The 18,685-nt window shown below is 35.7% G+C and overlaps 1 protein-coding gene across 1 annotated transcript in view; it reads right to left on the bottom strand.

The window, feature by feature from the left end:
- Positions 1 to 18,685, bottom strand: part of CDK17 (cyclin dependent kinase 17) — an 87,506-nt gene that overhangs the window by 23,646 nt on the left and 45,175 nt on the right. Inside the window, exons 2-5 of the mRNA XM_037160760.2 lie at positions 16,926 to 17,072; positions 8,310 to 8,474; positions 7,587 to 7,720; positions 5,620 to 5,745 (exon numbers count right to left, since the gene is read on the bottom strand). Coding sequence (XP_037016655.1) covers positions 5,620 to 5,745; positions 7,587 to 7,720; positions 8,310 to 8,474; positions 16,926 to 17,043 — 543 coding nt within the window. The 5' untranslated portion in view covers positions 17,044 to 17,072. The remainder of the gene's footprint in view (positions 1 to 5,619; positions 5,746 to 7,586; positions 7,721 to 8,309; positions 8,475 to 16,925; positions 17,073 to 18,685) is intronic.

The following is an 18,685-nucleotide window of genomic DNA, read 5'->3' as shown; positions in this document are numbered from 1 at the left end:
GATGTCATTCTGAAAGTGAGTGTGCCTATTAGAAACACTCGGGACACAAAGGGAGCTCTTTTCAAACACCCCATTTCCTCCTGTGAGAATTAATTACTGAGATACTGTTGCTGACTGAAGTGTGTTCTTAGCTGTGTGGGGGCAGAAGACAGATTGAGAAGCTCTATTCTACTGGGTCATTTTTTGAAAAAAAAAAAATTGCTGTTACCATCATTATCTTAATCCTGTAATACACCAAAGGTAAACTGAGTTGTGGGCAGACTTGAATCTCATTTTCATACCCAGTAATATACTATTTCTGTAAGATGTCAGGACTTGATACCCTATTTTCTCACCTACTCTTAGAAACAGAAAAGACTATATATATACAATCTATTTCAGTAAAGCCATGAATGAGGAACCCATCACTCACTATTTAGAAAGAACCAGATTCTTAAAATGGTGTATAACCTGTAATTTCAGTATAATGACGAATCTTCATATACGGATTTTCAGTCTACTGAAGTTGCACTTACTAGTTTCAGGAAACTTCCACTGCGTATGTCATTATTGTAATTCAGCGTGGGCTTTCCCCTTAATCTAATGTTAACACTTAGTATATTCCATTTATTATCAAACCTAAATGAGTATTAAATAGCACTTCACCAATCTAATAGCCAGTGTGAGATATGACGACTAAACATAATGAGGTCCAAGATGGGATCCTTGGACAAAAAAGAACCTTAGTAAAAAACTGGGGAAATGTGAATTAAGTGTGGAGTTTAGTTAACAGTAATGTAACAATGTTGGTTCCTTATTTGTGACAATTGTACTAAAGTAATAAAAAATGTTAATAACAGGGATAACTGGGTATGTGGTATATGAGAATTCCATAGTATCTTTTAAAGTTTTCTGTAAATCTAGAACTATTGTTAAGTTAAAAATTTAAATAAGTCAATGGGAAGGATTCAGTTAAGAGGAAGACTGAATACACCTAAGTGTCAGGGATAACAAATACTCTAAGCATCCGAAGAGAATAGAACTGGAAGGTCAATTCCTCAATATTAAAACAAGGAAAAAATAGAATGAGCATAGGTGTAGGTAGATTTGTGCATTTGTTACTCAAGAAATATGGGAGTTTCTGGCTAATGGGTTCTTTCCTACTTATCATGTAGGTAGGAGAAGAGATTATCTGCTTAGAGCAAGAGGGAAAGAGTTAACCAGAGAAAGACAGCAGGGTAACCTCACAATACTGAGGGTCCGTTGGAGGTTTACAATCATAAATTTATAAAAGAACCAATAAGCTATACTGAATGTTTTCTCCACTAGAAATGAATTCTGTGACTTGTTCCTTAATTCCTACCCAAACGAAGGGTTTATGTTATTTTTACTACTCTGCTTATCATACTTTGCTACTATAAATATGAAAAGTCTTCCTCAAAGTATAAAACTTTATGTTTTCAAAGTATCAAGTTTTATACTTTGAGGAAGACAAAACTAAAATTTTGTATTTTATGTTGAAAAAATATTTTATTTTTTAGATAAAGTGTATATTATCCATAAAAACAAACTCTAACACATGTAAACAATATTTTTTCCCATCTCCTTTTCATTTTTCTCTAACCCATTCCTTCATTTACATAAACCTACTGAAGAATACTTTTCTAATATATTTCTAAAGAAACTATGCTTTAGTAGACTAGGTGAATAATAAGAGAGATGAAATGATAGAAATCAAAACACAACTGGCATGATAAATCTGAAATCTGTAGTCATTTTAGGCCCTCTGCCTGTGGGCAGGCTCCCCCGGCTGTGTTTGTTTGGCCGCCCCACAACCGGTAGATAAAAAACAAGAAAGGTGAGCAGGAACACCCAATCACAATAAAAATTCCAATCACTTTTTTTCCCCAAAGATTTTACTTAAATTTTAGAGAGGGAAGGGCAGGGACCTGGCCCACAACCCAGGCATGGATGGGCCCTGACTGGGGATCGAACCAGTGACTCTTTGGTTCACAGCTGGTACTCAATCCACTGAACCACACCAGCCAGGGCAAAATCCCAGTCACTTTTAACATTCATTAGAGGGTACTTTTAACATTCATTAGAGGGTTTTCCTTAATTTCATGTAGACTGTAAAAGATAGCTCTTATAATGATAGCTTTAGGAACTACATGGTGATTGAATCATACTTTTAGTCCCAATCTGAACATTTAGTAAATCCAAAATTTATTCAAAATACCAGTCTTTGATGAAAATTTATAACCCAAACTCTTAACCAATAATCAAATGACAAAATTATTTGAATAAAAATGTATTGCCCTGGCTGGTGTAGCTCAGTGGATTGAGCGTGGGCCTGCGAACCAGAATATCGCAGTTCAATTCCCAGTCAGGGCACATGCCTGGGTTGCAGGCCAGGTCCCAGCAGGGGACGTACAGAGGCAACCATACATTGATATTTCTCTCCCTCTCTCCTTTCCTTCTCCTCTAAAGATAAAGAAATAAAATCTTTAAAAAATGTGTTAAGCAGTGAAACTATGATGATGATAAACCTATACCCAAATCAAGCACTATGCTTTCCACCTTATTGTACATGGTGAATGCCAAATAACAATGTGCTCACATTATATGCAACATAAAGTAATTTTATTCTTTAGAACATGTAACCAAAAACAGAAGTGCTGGTGAGTAAAAACATTCATAACATAATATGTGAAAAGGTGACATAACAACTGCTAGCAACCCAGGAATCCTCACCAACTGCTCCTTCTTCAGACACAAAGTCCGAATGGGCATCACACCCGCTCATTTTCTCTCTCATGCCCCCTAGAATCTATGGTTTACTTTTCGTTCCCACATGACTGGCACGTCATTCCCAATTTTGAATAAATTCCTAATTCGTCTCCTTACCTCTATCTTTTCTCTCTTTCTACTTCATCACTTTCCCTTTCCTGAAGCTATTGTTTGGAACAAAAATGTGATGTCAGCCCTTATTTAAATAAATACCTTTGATGTACTACTGTCACATGGGTTGAATCCAGACTCCTTGGCCTGGCACTGCAGTCTGGATCCACCTTATCCTTTCAAGCCCTATTCTTTAGTATTATTCCACATTTACCCTTTAGATCAGTTATAATGACACCTACATTTATACCTCTGGGTTTAATACATGAAGTTTCTTCTTCTTAGAACTCTTCTACCCATTGTCAACCTGACGAATTCCTACCTATACTCCTTAGAGCCAACTGAAGCAGTACCTCCTCTGTATGCCTGTGATGTGCAAGGACATTTTACAGCACACTGTAGAGACCTCTTCTAGAGGACTACGGGCATCCACAATAAGCCCTCACATAGACAATCACCTGAATTTATGGCAAAGAGGACACTGCAACAGTGAAAGCTGCCCTTTCGATAACCAGTGCTGGGCAAACAGCTACATGCTAGAAGATATCTGCATGTAGCAGCTGTCAGTTACATATCTTCAGACATATAACTGACAAATGTCCTTTATAATGTATAAAAAGTTCCTACCAATCAAGGCAGAATACCCAACAGAAAAGAGACAACAGACCTGAGCAGTTAATTCACAAGAGAATATCTAAATGCCCAATAAGCATCAATAAACATTAAAAAGTGTTCAACTAGCTGTACATCTAAAACTAATCTGAAATATCGACTGTCAAATGTAATTGAAAAATTAAAAAACACAATTTAATTAAAGAATTTTTAAAAAGCATTCATTTTAGGTTATGAAAAGATACAAAATAAAACCACAATGAGATAATACTCACTAGAAAAGTAAAAAAAATTTTAAAAAGGAACAATATCAAAAACAGGCAAGGAGAGCACCTAGAACTACCACGTACTGGTGAAAGTGTAACTTGGTACAGCTACTTTGGAAACTGTTTTGGCAGCACCTGGGGGTGCTGAACAGAGGCACATAATCTTATCCAACACCCCACTCCTAGGCAGGCACCCAAAAGAAATGATTACACGTGTTACCCGAAACACACGTACAGAAATGGTGATAGAAGCTCTGTTTGGTAATAACCAACAACTAAAACAACCCAAATGTAAATGTCCATCAACAGGAGGCTAAAGTATAGCACACTCATTCAATGGAATAACATGACTCTAAGAACAAATGAACACTGCATAACATTCAGCCAAAGAAGCCAACCACGAAAACACGTATTGTATACTATATGTAAAAACATAAATATACATATTTATATACTTGTATTAAATATACTTTAATTATATATTAAGTACATAAAGTTCAAAAGTCTAAATAATAATCAGAAAAACAAAATCAAAAGCATTTTTAAAATACATAAGAATATGCACATGTGAGGATTTTAAAAAGTCTTTCTAGATATTAAAATATACTATAAAGAAAATATAGTCAAAATAGTAGGAAACACATGGGTAAAATTAGTCACTGGCACCGAGGGCAGAGATACGCCCTGGCTGGGTGGTCCGGCTGGCTGGAGCGCTGTCCTGTGCACCAACAGGGTGCAGCTTCCATGCCAGTGAGGAAACATACCTGGGTGTGCGCCCTGGCTGGGGCGCGTGTGAGAGGCAGCCGATCCAAGTTTCTCTCTCACAGCACTGTTTCTCCCTCTCACTAGAACAGGGGTGTCAAACTCATTTTCACCAGGGGCCACATCAGCCTTGCTGTTGCTTTCAAAGGGCTGAATGTAATTTTAGGACTGTATAAATGTAACTGCTCCTTAACAGTTAAGTGAGAGCTCGGTGCTGCCACCAGGTAGAAATAAGGGGCCAAGCCGGATCAAACAAGGTGGAAGGCCAGATTCAACCTGTGGGCCCTGTGTTTGCCACCTATGCTCTAGAATCAGTGAATATATCCTTGGGTAAGGATTTTTTTAAAAAGGGCAGGGATAATGGCTACTGTTGAAGTCGGGGTAGAAAGTAAACAGAAAGGTATGGTGGCAGGAGGGGTTTTCTGGATCTCTGAAATTTTCTTTTATTGATCTTGGTCCTGGATATGCAGCTATGTTAACTGTAAAAAATTATCAAGCTACATAATTATGGTTTATGTACTTTTCTGTATACCTAGTATATACTAATATATATTTGTATATCTAGTGCACATTCTGTATAGCTAGAATATATCAATAAAATTTACCCCAAATTAAATACAACATAGCTTAAATCCTATTCTAATATGCATCTATTTTTAAAATTCTCACCCAAGGACATGTTTTTTAAAAAACTAATTTTAGAGAGAAAGAGAGATGAGGAGGGAGGGAGGAGGTGAGAAAGGAAGGGAGAAGAAGGAAGGGGTGGGAGAGAGAGAGATATAAGAAACATCGATCAGTTGCCTCCCATACAAGCCTGGAATGGAGATCAAACCTGCAACCTGGGTATATGCTCTGACTGGGAATCAAACCCACAACCTTTTGGTGCACAGGACAATGCTCCAACCACTGACCCACCCAGCCAGGGCTCTAATATGCATCTTTAAACCCTTAAAAATGGAAAACAATAAAACCCAGAAAGAAATACAATAGAATTTAGCTATTCAAAAACTAAATACAAGAATTAATATAAAATGTTTACACCCAGAAACATAAAACAAAGCACATCTGATGATATAGGTAAAGGAAACCGAAAACTTACTAAGGAAGCTCTACGAGATCTTCGGCTCATTGGTTGATCAAAAGGTGGACTGTTTATCTGCAACTTCTCAAGATACCCATCAGGTATTCTGATATCTGCAGGCAGTGATAACCTCTTATTTAAATCCTTAAAGAAAAATTATGGTAGGTAAATAAAAATAGAAAGGATAAAGGCATTTGACTTTTGAATTCACCAGCTATCTTATTTCTTAGCGATAACTAAAGTTGCATTGCAGTTGCAAAGTTTTCCTGTTGATTATAACACATTTACTCTAAGCAAAAGCACACGGCCCAGTTTTACAGAAGTGATACTCTGCAACCCAGTTAAACTCAAAGTGGAATTTATCTTGACATTATTGTATCATATAGCAGAAAAAGGCAAAGAGTGCCACAAAATGTGATTGGTTTAAATGAACTGACCAAGTAAATACTGTATGGTAGTGTATATAACACAGTGAGACAACTTAATATTTTATTATTGTTATGTCAATGGACAAAAGTAAGCAAAAGGCATTTTCATTTCATTCCATTATAGAATATGAACTGGGAGAAACATGAAAGGGAATCTTCCTTACATTATCACATCAAGAAACATAAATCCTAGAAAAATAAATCCCTATTATTCATAATAGTAACCAAACCGTGAAACAAAGTTGAGATGTATTGGAACTATATAAGTGTTTGAGAGGTAAATTACTGAACTACAGAAATATATGCCATTTTTCCAAATGGCAAGATTTCATAATAAAAATAGCTCTCCCATATTAGTTTTATATTTTACATAAACCCCAAACAAACCACAATAAGATTTTTCTTGAAACAAAGTATTTAAAATTTATCTAGATGAATATACAGAAATATTCTAAAATAAACCAGAGAATATACGTGTAAGGTGGGGAGATACTGATAAAGAAGTCTTTCTAGATATTGAAATATACAATAAAAAGAATATAATCAAGAGGGTCACCTTTAGAAAAAATTAAATATGGTTCACTGAAGACCAAGAAAGTCTAGATATAGATCTAATAGTAAATAAACAATTTACTTGTTGTTATACAAGTAAGTATAACAACAAAGAAAATTACATACCTGTTTGGTGAAGAAAATTAGGATTAGTTATTTTATTATTATTGTGTCATGTTATACAGTGATATAAACAGATATAGAGTTGATCTTAAGAGATGAAAATGTTAATTTATCAATTAGGAAACTGATATTATCTTCTTTAACTGACTCAGAGGCAAACTTTTACCAATGAAAGTATAATCGTCATTATCTCAAGAGCACCGAAAAAAGTTAATATTCATTTTAAAACATGCTTTATTTCTTTTCAGAGAAAACTATTTCAACCTACATTATATACTGAAATGATAACATTAATAATCAATTTTTGTCATCAAGGTTAGATACAACAGTGACAAAGAAAAAGAAAAGGAGACTTCATTCTTTTACATGGAGAAATAACTTGTACGTGCTACAGAGACGAGTAGTAGATATAATGAACCATAGAGATGATACCCATATTTATCATCGAGGCAAGAAGAAAAAGCTGGTGCTTATTTTATGTATAACTTTTGAAATTTGAAACATTTATAAAATAAAATATAAAGTAAACCAAATGAATCTCAAAAATATAATTAAAATCATATTTTCTAAAAAGAATACTTTGCTAATGTATCATTCTGATTTCCAGAACTTCTGAAAATTCATGTTTCCCTCTCAGAAAACCTACACAGTATTTTGAAAAGTGTTAAATATAATCAACGCATACTTGCTTTGCAATGGTAGATAATTAGAAGAAACAGTCACAAAACTATGCTTCGCTGATACAAACAATTTTCTTACAAGTTTCATGGAAATTTTCAAAGAGGTGTTTAGTCTGTTTGATGCATACATGCATGTGTACATGTACTTATGCACATGTGCGCACACATGCAAACAGGCACATTTATAGTTTTTAATGGTTACCTCCATTGAGATCCGTCTATGTATACGATTTCTCAGACAAACACCTGTAGGTGACTGGACTTCATCAGATGACGTCCCAGAAGCTTGGTCACTCTCACCATCGGATCCCATTTTTAGGTTTTCATGAACAATATCTGCATTAGAAAATGAAACATTTATTGTATAAGAAATGTATCGTACTCTATGTTACATAATTTATTACCAATACAGTTAAGATGTAGATAGCCAACACAAAAAAATCACAGCATAAAAAGTCTTGTACATGCTGGGTACCACAGGTGTACAGTTAATAGGTCAAAACCTAAATGTCTTAAAACACTAGTAAGTAGTCCTTTTATACTCTCAGATTATGAGAAATTATGGGAAAAAAAGCTAACATTCAAGATATTATCAAGGCTGAAGAATAAAATTACAGACTTGGAAATAACAATGAGAATTATTTAAGTCAGTTCTCTCACTCATCAAATCTGGGAACTGAGACCTTAAAAGGTTAAATGACTTTCTAAGGTTACACATCTTGGAGGTGGAGAGAAAACAGAAAGCTGGTCTTTTGCCTTTTATTTAGTTTAGTATTCTTTCCATTAAAATAATGTGCCATTGGCTGCACAACCATATAGCTAGTTCTTTGAATCTTCTTTAGAAACCGCTAACGCAGCTACCCTTCTTCCCAGTATTAACAATAAACCAATTAAGTTAAAAAAAATAGACAAATAATTAAATTACCTAATCTGCTTCCATTTCTGGGCATTGCCATGAAGGAGCCAAGGCTTCCTCCAATAACACTATGTGGTCTCCGCAGTGGGGGCTTCTTGAAGGACCCTGTGTACTGGTGGAGGAAGGAGTGCATACTGTGAGAGGTCGGAGGCCTGCCATTCTTCACAATAGGCTCTGTGGTTCACAGTATCCACACATCATTCCGTTAACAGCCCAAGATCCAGGATCAAATGAGAAGGATTGAGAAAGCAAAACAGAAAACAAAATAAAAGTTAGAACAGAGATCATTACATTTAACCTCATTTATTTGGCAATATACACGAAATACTAGAATTAAAATAATTTCCATGAAAACAGTACTTATAGAAAATATTGTGTTTGAAACTGGTTTAGCAATTATCCATTTCTTATATAATCAGAATTGGTTAACAATCACAAAACTACTTATAACTTACAGATTTTTTACCCATTTGCTTATTTCAATATATCCCAAGATTGTTTCCACACTATTCCTACATTTACTGATGTTTAGGCATGCTGTAGAATATAGAAAACATGGCCCTGGCAAGGAGAAACTGATATCCTTATTTCCTCAATGTTCAAAAAAAGTATGTCAGTTAGTGAATAAAACAGAAATACTGGAGGACAGATCAATGGAGAGGTCCTAAAATTTACTATGTCAAATTTGGAAGTTTTAATATAGTTTTTATTTTTAAAATCATGGATTTATCATCAAGCAAAAGCAGGCTTTAAAAAAATTTTAATTAATTAATTTATTAATTTTTAGAGAGAGGGGAAGGGAGGGAGAAAGAAAGGGAGAGGAACGTCAATGTGTGGTTGCTTCTCACATGCCCCCCCCCTGGGGACCTGGCACGCAACCCAAGCATGTGCCCTGACTGGGAATTAAACTGGTGAACCTTTGGTTCACAGCCCGTGCTCAATCCACTGAGCTACACCAACCAGGGCAGTTTTTAAAATGCTTAAATGTTATTTAATTATAAATAGTGGAAATCCTGTGTTGTAATGTTTACAGGAAATCTCATGACTCCTTTCCACCTTCCAAAAAAAGAGCTCTGATAGAGGACATGATGAAGTCTTTTGTGACACATCATTAGTCTTTCATATTAGAATTATGTTTCTAATGATACAGTCAAAGAATTTAAAAAGGAAGGGGGTTTCTCTGCATCTTCTCCTCTAAAATGAAGCCAGTTCTTCTTTTTTGTAGCTAATAATCAAGAATAGTAAGTATATCACCTGATGAAGGGATTCCACTACCATGTAAAGGTTTATCAGACACCAAATACAAGTTGGTAGGAGTGGGTGGCTCAGATCCACAGAACAAATCAAGGTATAGGCTTAGGGAAAATGAGCCAAGAAGGCTCCCTGGTATGTTCCTCTACTAATGGTTGCCTTAAAAAAGAGAGGAGAGGGAATATGGGGCAAAAGGGTCATCACAGCTCACACAAGGCCCAAGTCATTTAATCTGGGTAGAATGCCAGACTGGAGATAGAGGAAGTACCCAACTAGTTATAGAGAAAATCTGTTCAGTGTTCCATAAACTGTCCTTGGCAGTAGCTGGCTGATCAAGAATTTGGGATCTTTACATCAGCCTAGTAAAAGAATCAACAATTTAATAATGAATGGGGAGGGTTAGCTGGTAAAACTGCATGAATTAGTTACAAAAACTGGGACATGGGCCAGAATACATAAGAAAAATGTTCTCTTTCTAGGTTATAATATCTCTGATCTGGAATAATAAAATATATAAATATTCTGCTTATAATAATATATGTTTTCAATGTTCTATAAAGCTGTCCCAGGAATATACTTTATAGTTCTAGAGAATATAGCTTAAAAAATGAAGATCATAAATACATTCAATTATTCAGGAGATATTTACTATATGAGTACCTTTTGACAAGCAATATCATAGGCTCTGGGCACCAAGAACTGAAAAAAACAAACAAGATACCACCCTTTGAAACTATAAAACCTAATGCAGGGAAAGACAGGTAAGAAAACTAGTGAATAAGAAAAATAACAGATACTGATATGCAATAGGCAAAATATTAAAACAAAGAGATGCAATAGAAAACATGTGAGTAGCTATTTTATACTAGATATTAAGGAAAGTTCTCTCTGCAGAGGTATTTTTAAGAGATACAAATGCAACAAAGAGCCAATCATGGAAAGACGGGTGTGTGGTGGGTTGTAAGATATTCCTGACAGAGAAAAAAGCCAACTGCAAAAGCTGACACATGGCAAAGTTTGACTTGTTCAAGCACTGGTCCTCAAACTTCAGCATGTTTCAGAATGACCTCCAAAGACTTAAAACACAAGATAGCTGGGCCTTGGCCCCAGACTTCCTGACCGAGCAGGTCTGAAATGGAATCCAAATACTTTCATGTCTAACAAATCCCAGGTAATGGTGATGTTGCTGGTCCAGGGATCATACTTTGAGGACCACTGCATTAGAGGAACAGAAAGAAGACAAGTATAGCTGGTAGTACATAATTGTGGGGGGAAATGGTGTTATTAAGTGAGGTCAAAGAGATAAGCAGGTTTGCACATCACTGTAAAAGTTTGAATTTCATTCTGGGATTGGAAACAGTTATGGTAACTTTGAAGCAGACAGTAATACGATCTGATTAATATTTTTAAAAAGTATCAGTCTGAGAAGTTAGGGATAGCAGGAGGTAAAGAGTTAGGAATGAATATAAAAGGAGTATTATGAGAAGGATCTCTGGCAATAGAATAGCTCTCATTACATGAAACTAACCATGTGATGAAATGATACAGAACCGTATTCACACTTTATTCCAAAGGTTATTTCTGGGTTTGATGATATCCTATAGTTACAGAAGATGTAACCAAAGGGGAGAACTGAGAGAAGGGTACCTCTCTCTACTATTTTTTGCAACTTCTTTTGAATCTGTAATCATTAAAAATAAAAATTTAAAACTTCACTCCGGTTACTGCTAGAGAACAGGTGACAGATAATCAACAGAAGGGGAACAGAAGGCTACATGTTACCATACCCTGAGCAATAAATAATGGTGGCCTGGACTACAACAGAGAGAGGCAGGTAGACTTAGGACACGTTACAAAGGCGGAATCAAAAGGCTAGCAAACATGGCTGCAAATTATTTTCACATACACTCCCCAACCCAGCTTTTAGTGAAGTTCTATATTAAAAACATCTATCCAAAAAATATTTTTAAATTTCCAGTAGAGCAACTTTTAAAGATATGAAATATAGTGGGATAAGGTGGCTGAGTAGTTAAGGCGATGGGCTGCTAAAAATATGAAATATGGTATGTGAAAGAATAACTGGAATCAAGTATATATCAAGTATATAAATGGCTATTATTAATAGTGAGTTTTTAGAAGTTATTTATATAGCAAATATATAGCAATCTAGAATGGCAGAGGAGGAGAAGAGAGAACAAAAGGCAAAGGAAAGAAAAGAATCAAGGACAATTCCTGGATTTAGGGAAGTTAAACAAGAAGCGGATTTTAGAAGAAGGAAATAAAAAATTTTGGTTTGGTTATATTACATTTGACATGCCTATTAGACATTCCTTCCTACGCAGAAGCCAAGTAGGCATCTGAACATGAATCTAGACCAGAGACACAGACTGAGGAGCAGTCAGCACGTACATAGTGGCTGAACTCACAGGACTGAAAGTCGCCCAAGGAGAATGTACAGAGAAGAGAACTGGAACCATGAAAGAATCACAAAATATTCTAACATTTTAAGATTATATCTGCATTTAACTGGAGGGCTCAATAAGATAATACAATGCATTTTAAAAAGTAATGGAAACCTTTAAGATATTATATGAGTTGAGATAAGCCAGAGACAAAAGAACAAGTGCTATGGTTCCACTTACATGATGTACCTTGAATAGGTAAATTAATAGACAGGAAGAAATACAGAAGAGCAGTTAGCAGAGAACAAGGAGTAATTGTTTAATGGGTACAGAGTTTTAGTTTGGGATGATGAAAAGGTTCTGGAGATGGATGGTGGTGACAGTTGCACAACAATGTGCAGTACTTAATGCCATTAAAATTGTATACTTCAGAAAGATTAAAACAGTAAATTATGTATACTTTACCATAATATTTTTTAAGCAATGGAAATCTACATGAAAAACAGTAAATCTTACTCTATAAAGTAATGAGTTCCAACTAAGGATTTCCAATGATTTTTTAAAAAGATTTCATTTACTTTGTTTTTAGAGCGAAGGGAAGGGAGGGAGAAAGAGAAAAAGAGAAACAGTGATGTGCAAGAGCTATTTTATAGCAATCGGTTGACTCTTACATGCGTCCAACTAGGGTTGTGCCCTGACTGGGAATCAAACCAGTGACCTTTTGGTTCTCAGGCCAGTGCTCAATCTATTGAGCCACAGCAGCCAGGGCACCAATGATTTTTAACATAGTAATATGCCAATCAGTATAATCATATTGAGAAATTCATCTGACATCTTGCTGATTTTGATCTTCTGATGACGTGAACTATCAAACATACAATTTCTTAGCTCACTCCTTTTCTGGTTCCCAGGCCTCCTGTTTAAAACACTTCCTATTAACCTGATCCTGTTCCAGACCATACATACCTACAATGAAGTCTGTGCTTTCAACCTCATCCTCTCATGGATTTTATGCTGTTGGTAGAAATTAGCACTACTTACAACCCTCTGTCGTCACTATTGTCAAAAACTGACTGCTACTCCTAACTGATCTGCTAACTATGTAGCAGATCAATAGGAAAAAGGATGAAACCTGGAAGTGAGAAAAAAGGCTCACACCGACTGGTGTGGCTCAGTGGGCTGGGCATCGTCTTGCGAACCTGAAAAGTCACCAGTTCGATTCCAGGTCAGGGCACATGCCTGGGTTGCAGGCCAGGTCCCTGGTTGGAGGCATGCGACAGGCAACCGGTTGATATTTCTCTCCCTCCCTTTCTCCTTCTCTTTATATCTCTCTAAAATAAATAAAATTTTTAAGAGAAAAAAAGGTGAAGAATTTCAGTTGTGTCAAAAGAAGTAACTTTTGTTGTAGCTGCACCTGGAACCCCCAAACTGTATATGTATTACAAAACATTATTTTTGCCTTTTTGTGAGTATAATTGTGATATACTCTCTCCCCCATATTTTAAATTCTCACCCATCCTCCACAGCAAATTCAATCATTTCAATGTATCTTCTCATTACAGAGAAAAGTAAGTTCAAGGTTAACTACTTAAAGACAAGCTCCTGAAATGTACCATTCTGTGGTATGTCTCATGTAGCATTAAGACTTATCAGGCAAATTGAGAATCTATGAGGAAAAGGTATTTCTCAGACAGAGTTTTTTTTTTACTAATGTGAAACTCACATAACACTAACCATGTTAAAGTGCATAACTCAGTGAGATCTGGTACACTTACAATGTTGTACAATCATCACTTCACTTCTATCTGGTTCCAAAATACAGCATGTGGCTAAAGTACATTTACAGTCATGTGTATGCGAAACACAGAATTTATTCTTGTATTATTTCTTAATTATTGTATTATTTTCCATACAAACAACTGTAAACCTACTTTTGCCCCATTCTGTATTTTCATCACTACCAAAAGAGACACTGTATCCATTAAGCAGTCACTCCCCATTCTGTCTGCTCCTAAAGCCTTTGCAATCACTGGTCTGTTTTTTGTCTTTATGGATTTAGCTATTCTGGATAGTTCATATTAATGGAGTCATAGAATATGTAACCTTTTGGGTCTGGATTCTTCTAGTTTTCCAGGTTCATCCATATAGTAGCAGGTATCAGTACTTCACTCCTTTTTATGGTTGAATAATATTCCATTCTGGGGACATGCCACATTTTGTTTATATAGTCATCTGCTCATAGACATTTGGGTTGTTTCCACCTTTGGCTATTGTTGAGTAGTGCTGTTCTGAATATAAACATTTGTGTACAAGACTCTGTTGGAATATGTTTCAATTCTTTGGGGTATATCCCTAGAAATAGAATTGCTCAGTCATACGGCAATTTTATTTTTAACTTTTAAAGAATGAGATAAATTAATTTGATAGTTTAAAAATATTAAATATTCAATACCTCCCCAGTTACCAAAAAGATAAATCTGATGTGCTCAGAATTCTTTTTCCTTGCAGGTACCTTAAAGTGTAAGAAAAAGTATTTCTTACGCTTCAATCTAAAAAGTTTTATAATTTGTCCCCTTGTTCTCTATTTCAGTGTCTTTGTTTTTATTCTGCTTGCTTGTTTGTTTTGTTGTTTAGCTTCCTGTTAAAGGTGAGATAATATGGTATTTGTCTTTCAACACCTGGCCTATTTCACTCAGCATAAGGAGAGAGGGAAGGGAATTTAAGGGGAAAAAAGGGGGAGGGATTTGGAGGAACAAATAGGAAGGACACAGGGACGAGAACTAAGGGGGGTGGAAATGGGAGGGAGGTGGGGAGCACGGGGCGGGGGGGCTGGGATGGAAGAAATAGACAAGAAACTGTACTTGAAAATAACTAAGTAAAATTTTTTTAAAAGTTTTATAATTTGTGCAAAATTTTCATTTAGTATTTAGGAAAAGCTGTATTGAGTTAAGGCCAGTATGCTTAAATCAACCAAGTCTGCAAACTGTCAACTTATTTTTAACCTACTAAATATAAATTCTAGATTCCTCTTTACTTCTCAATGTGCAAACACACTAGCTTATCTAGACAGGCACTCTAATGTGAACTATAATTATATCGCCCATTTATAACTGAGTTAAAGCCTACACAGTATGACCCAATTATCAAAATGACAGAGATAATATATCAAATTCTAGTTAGTTGGAGGTAGAACATGTATGAGTAAGAGTATATGTGCATATGTATATAACCAAATACATTATATGCATCATAATTTTCCCAAGATTTTAACAGTATTATCCCCACATATATGTACTTCCCCAATTTGTTCTAGTATGCATGAGAGCCACCCACCTATATGCAACACGAGAATTAACAGGACTGTGCTCATGAATGTAACTGAACAATACACAGGAGGTCAAATATTGGTTCAAAGTCAGTTTACTCAGTGATACTATAAACTAATTCTTCCTCCTCCCTAAGCTAGCATTGCCACTATATAGCAATTAGACAAAGATCACTTGTTTCACATATTGGTTACATCATACATGAGATCATCTAAAAAGTATTCATTAAACCATGTTCAGAAGTGGGCTGTGTGTGTCACCTATCTTAAGAACTTTTTATGCTCTAAGATAAACTCCGTTAAGAAAAAATGTATTGGAACCAACTATTAGGAATTGATAGATGACCAAAAAGGTACAGAATCAAAGCTCTTTTTGAAATTTATGTGCTATTACACATAGTTAATAAGCAATAACAGATCATAACTCAGAGATAGCCTATGCTACCAGCAACCTCTGCAACCCAAGAGATCCAGTGTCTAGTATGACACCTTCAAGTATTATTTCAAGTAACTCAGGTTAAGAGGAAACTCAACAAAGCTCCTACTTTCCTTTTTTATTACCTGTTAAAGTTAGTATTATAATAAAACAAAGTTTTAGCCCTGGCTGGTGTGGCTCAGTGAATTGAATGCTGGCCTGCGAACCAAAGGGTTGAGGGTTGGGTCTCCAGTCGGGGTGTATACATGAGAGGCAACCAATTGATGTTTCTTTCCCTTCTTTCTCCCTCCCTTTCCCTCTATCTAAAAATAAATAGAATCTTTAAAAAAAACTTTTAATAAACAATATGTACTAATTGAAAAAATACTTTCAATATTTCACTACTTTATAAATAAGCATGTTTTACAAGTTAAAACTAAAATATTCCATAAAATATATATGTAATCTAAAAATACTAACAAAAATATAAATGTGTACCAGAAACCATCCCTAAGAGATATACTGTGCTTATTTCACTCCTGCACATCACTGGCAAACAGCTGGCAGGACTCTTTGATCATAAGAATGAACATGAGGGGCTTGATTAATATTAAGAATTCAAAGGGCGTCTAAGAGACAATGAACAATTTTGCTCTGGTAAGAGGAATAAAAGCAAGACATTAAAAAACCATCTTTGAAATTCAACCCAAGTGCAAAAAGTTTCCATCCTAAATATAAAAAAATTAAGACTCACTCATATGATGATCTTTGTTCTCTAATAGTTAACACACAATATAATATTATAAGCTATCAATGAAACCTCAAACAGAAATTTCACAAAATTACTAGCCACTTTTAAGTTGTATTAACTTAATTTATAAGAATAACAAACATACATTATTTTAAAAATAGTTACTTAACAACAAGGATAATATTATACAAGGTATTCTTATTTAAGAACTAACAAAAATGGGAGGCTACATGGAATAGGAGAATTCATCAGGGTTCAAGACTAGGTACAGTAAGCACTTGGAGTAAGAAGGGGACACTGCAATAAGCAAGCAGAAAAGCAAAGCTGTGTAGTCCCGCTTCCTAAGAACTAGGGTCCCAGAGGTTTGAAAAACAAAAGGAAGCTATTAGGAACTAATCAGAAAAATACATTTTCATTCCATTTACACAGTAATCAAACATGTAAAGAATCTTTCCTCCCCTCTCCACTCCCAAATATTTACCATTATCCTTGCTGCTATTTTCTTCAATAGTCATTTGTTCAGCCAATTCAGACAATGACTCATCAATAGTCTGGCTTCCTCGAAGTGTGAGGGACAGCCTTCTCTTAAATTTTTTCATCCTATCTGTTGAATGTGACTTGAAATATCCTAAAAAAAAAAACCAGAACAAAATGAACACAAAATTAAAGCTATAAATACTTTACAGCTCAAGCAAAATGTCATTCTGAGTTTACCAAGAATGTTCAAAATAGAAATATAATGAGGAATTCCCACTTCCACCAAACATCATAAAATCCAACCACTTCCTTAAAAAAATTCACTCTCGCCCTGGCTGGCATAGCTCAGTGGATTGAGTGTGGGCCTGGGAACCAAGCAACCACGGTTCAATTCCCAGTCAGGACACATGCCTGGGTTGCAGGCCAGTTCCCAGCAGGGGACACACGGGAGGCAACCATACATTGATATCTCTCTCCCTCTCTCCTTCCCTTCCCCTCTAAAGATAAATAAAATATTAAAAAAAATTCACCCTCTAGCCCTGACCAGTGTGGCTCAGTTGGTTGAGCATCTTTCCACACAGTGAAAGGCTGCCAGTTCCGCTTGCAGTTGGGGCTGCAGGCTGGGTCCCCAGTCGAGGTGTGTATACGGGAGAGGCAACCACACACTGATGTTCCTCTCCCTCTCTTTCTAACTCTCTTCGCCTCTTTCTAAAAATAAATAAAATATTTTTTAAATCCACTCACTCTGATTAATGTTATATTTATACAGCATCATCAGAAGAGCGGGAACTCTAAAAACTAAAGGTTGAGATTTTGGCATCACAATTAAATTCAGGAGAGGAGATTTTCCTAAAATGTGCTTTTAAAAAAGCTATTAGTGAAAATATCAACACTATTTTATGCATATAAACAGGAATTTTATTTCCTAAGTTCTTATTTAGCCAATATATTAGGGATTTCTTTTTTGCGTTGGTCACCTGTCAGGAATCTCTTCCTATAATCATAACAATGCCAAGCTTCAAAAAGAAGAAATGAAAGCCAAATTAATCGGTATCAAATGCCTATCCCACACTAGACACTTTCAAGTTTAATTCACTTAGTCTTCCTAACTCTAAAAAGGAGACTACACAATTCCAGTTTCACAAATAAGCAAACAGGCTCAAAGAAGTTCCCTGAATGAAGTCAACCAAACAATTAATGATAACTGAGATTTAAAAGTAGGATTACCATTTACCTTCACCCACATTTTAACATCTCTGAAATCAGGATGCATCTTACAATGCAGAGGATGTCAAAATGTAATTTAGCTTTCATCTTCTTTTCTTTTCCCCCACAAACAGGGTGTTAAAGTTCTGAATTTTAAACAGATTCTTGGGCTGGGGTGTTCATATCCATCAACTCATTCAACTTTAGCATCTGTCTCACCCTAAGCAGGTTTTCCAGAACTGCTGCCTTGATCATGAAGTCCCATGAGTTTTCCCAATTGAAACTTGGGCTCCTTTAGCATCTTGACTTTTCTAACAAAGACACCATGGAGCAAATAAATAGACTGGGAAGTCTTTTCTGTCTTTCCCAGTGCTATCTGTATTCGATTTACTGACCACTTCTTTCAGGTCATTTATCGGCACCTCTCAGGTCATGATAAGAGGGAACCCTGCACAGAGAATGTCTATCTCCCTACTCTCCTGAATCTTGACTTCGAGTCTTGATTGACTCAGAAACTGTACAATGCCTTCAAATTCATTTTTTCACTAGCTTTTCAAC

Source organism: Artibeus jamaicensis, unplaced genomic scaffold (genome assembly GCF_021234435.1).
Source record: "Artibeus jamaicensis isolate MK-2021 breed Jamaican fruit bat unplaced genomic scaffold, CSHL_Jam_final contig_233, whole genome shotgun sequence".
Classification (NCBI taxonomy): domain Eukaryota; kingdom Metazoa; phylum Chordata; class Mammalia; order Chiroptera; family Phyllostomidae; genus Artibeus; species Artibeus jamaicensis.
This window is presented reverse-complemented; position numbering and strand designations above follow the sequence as displayed.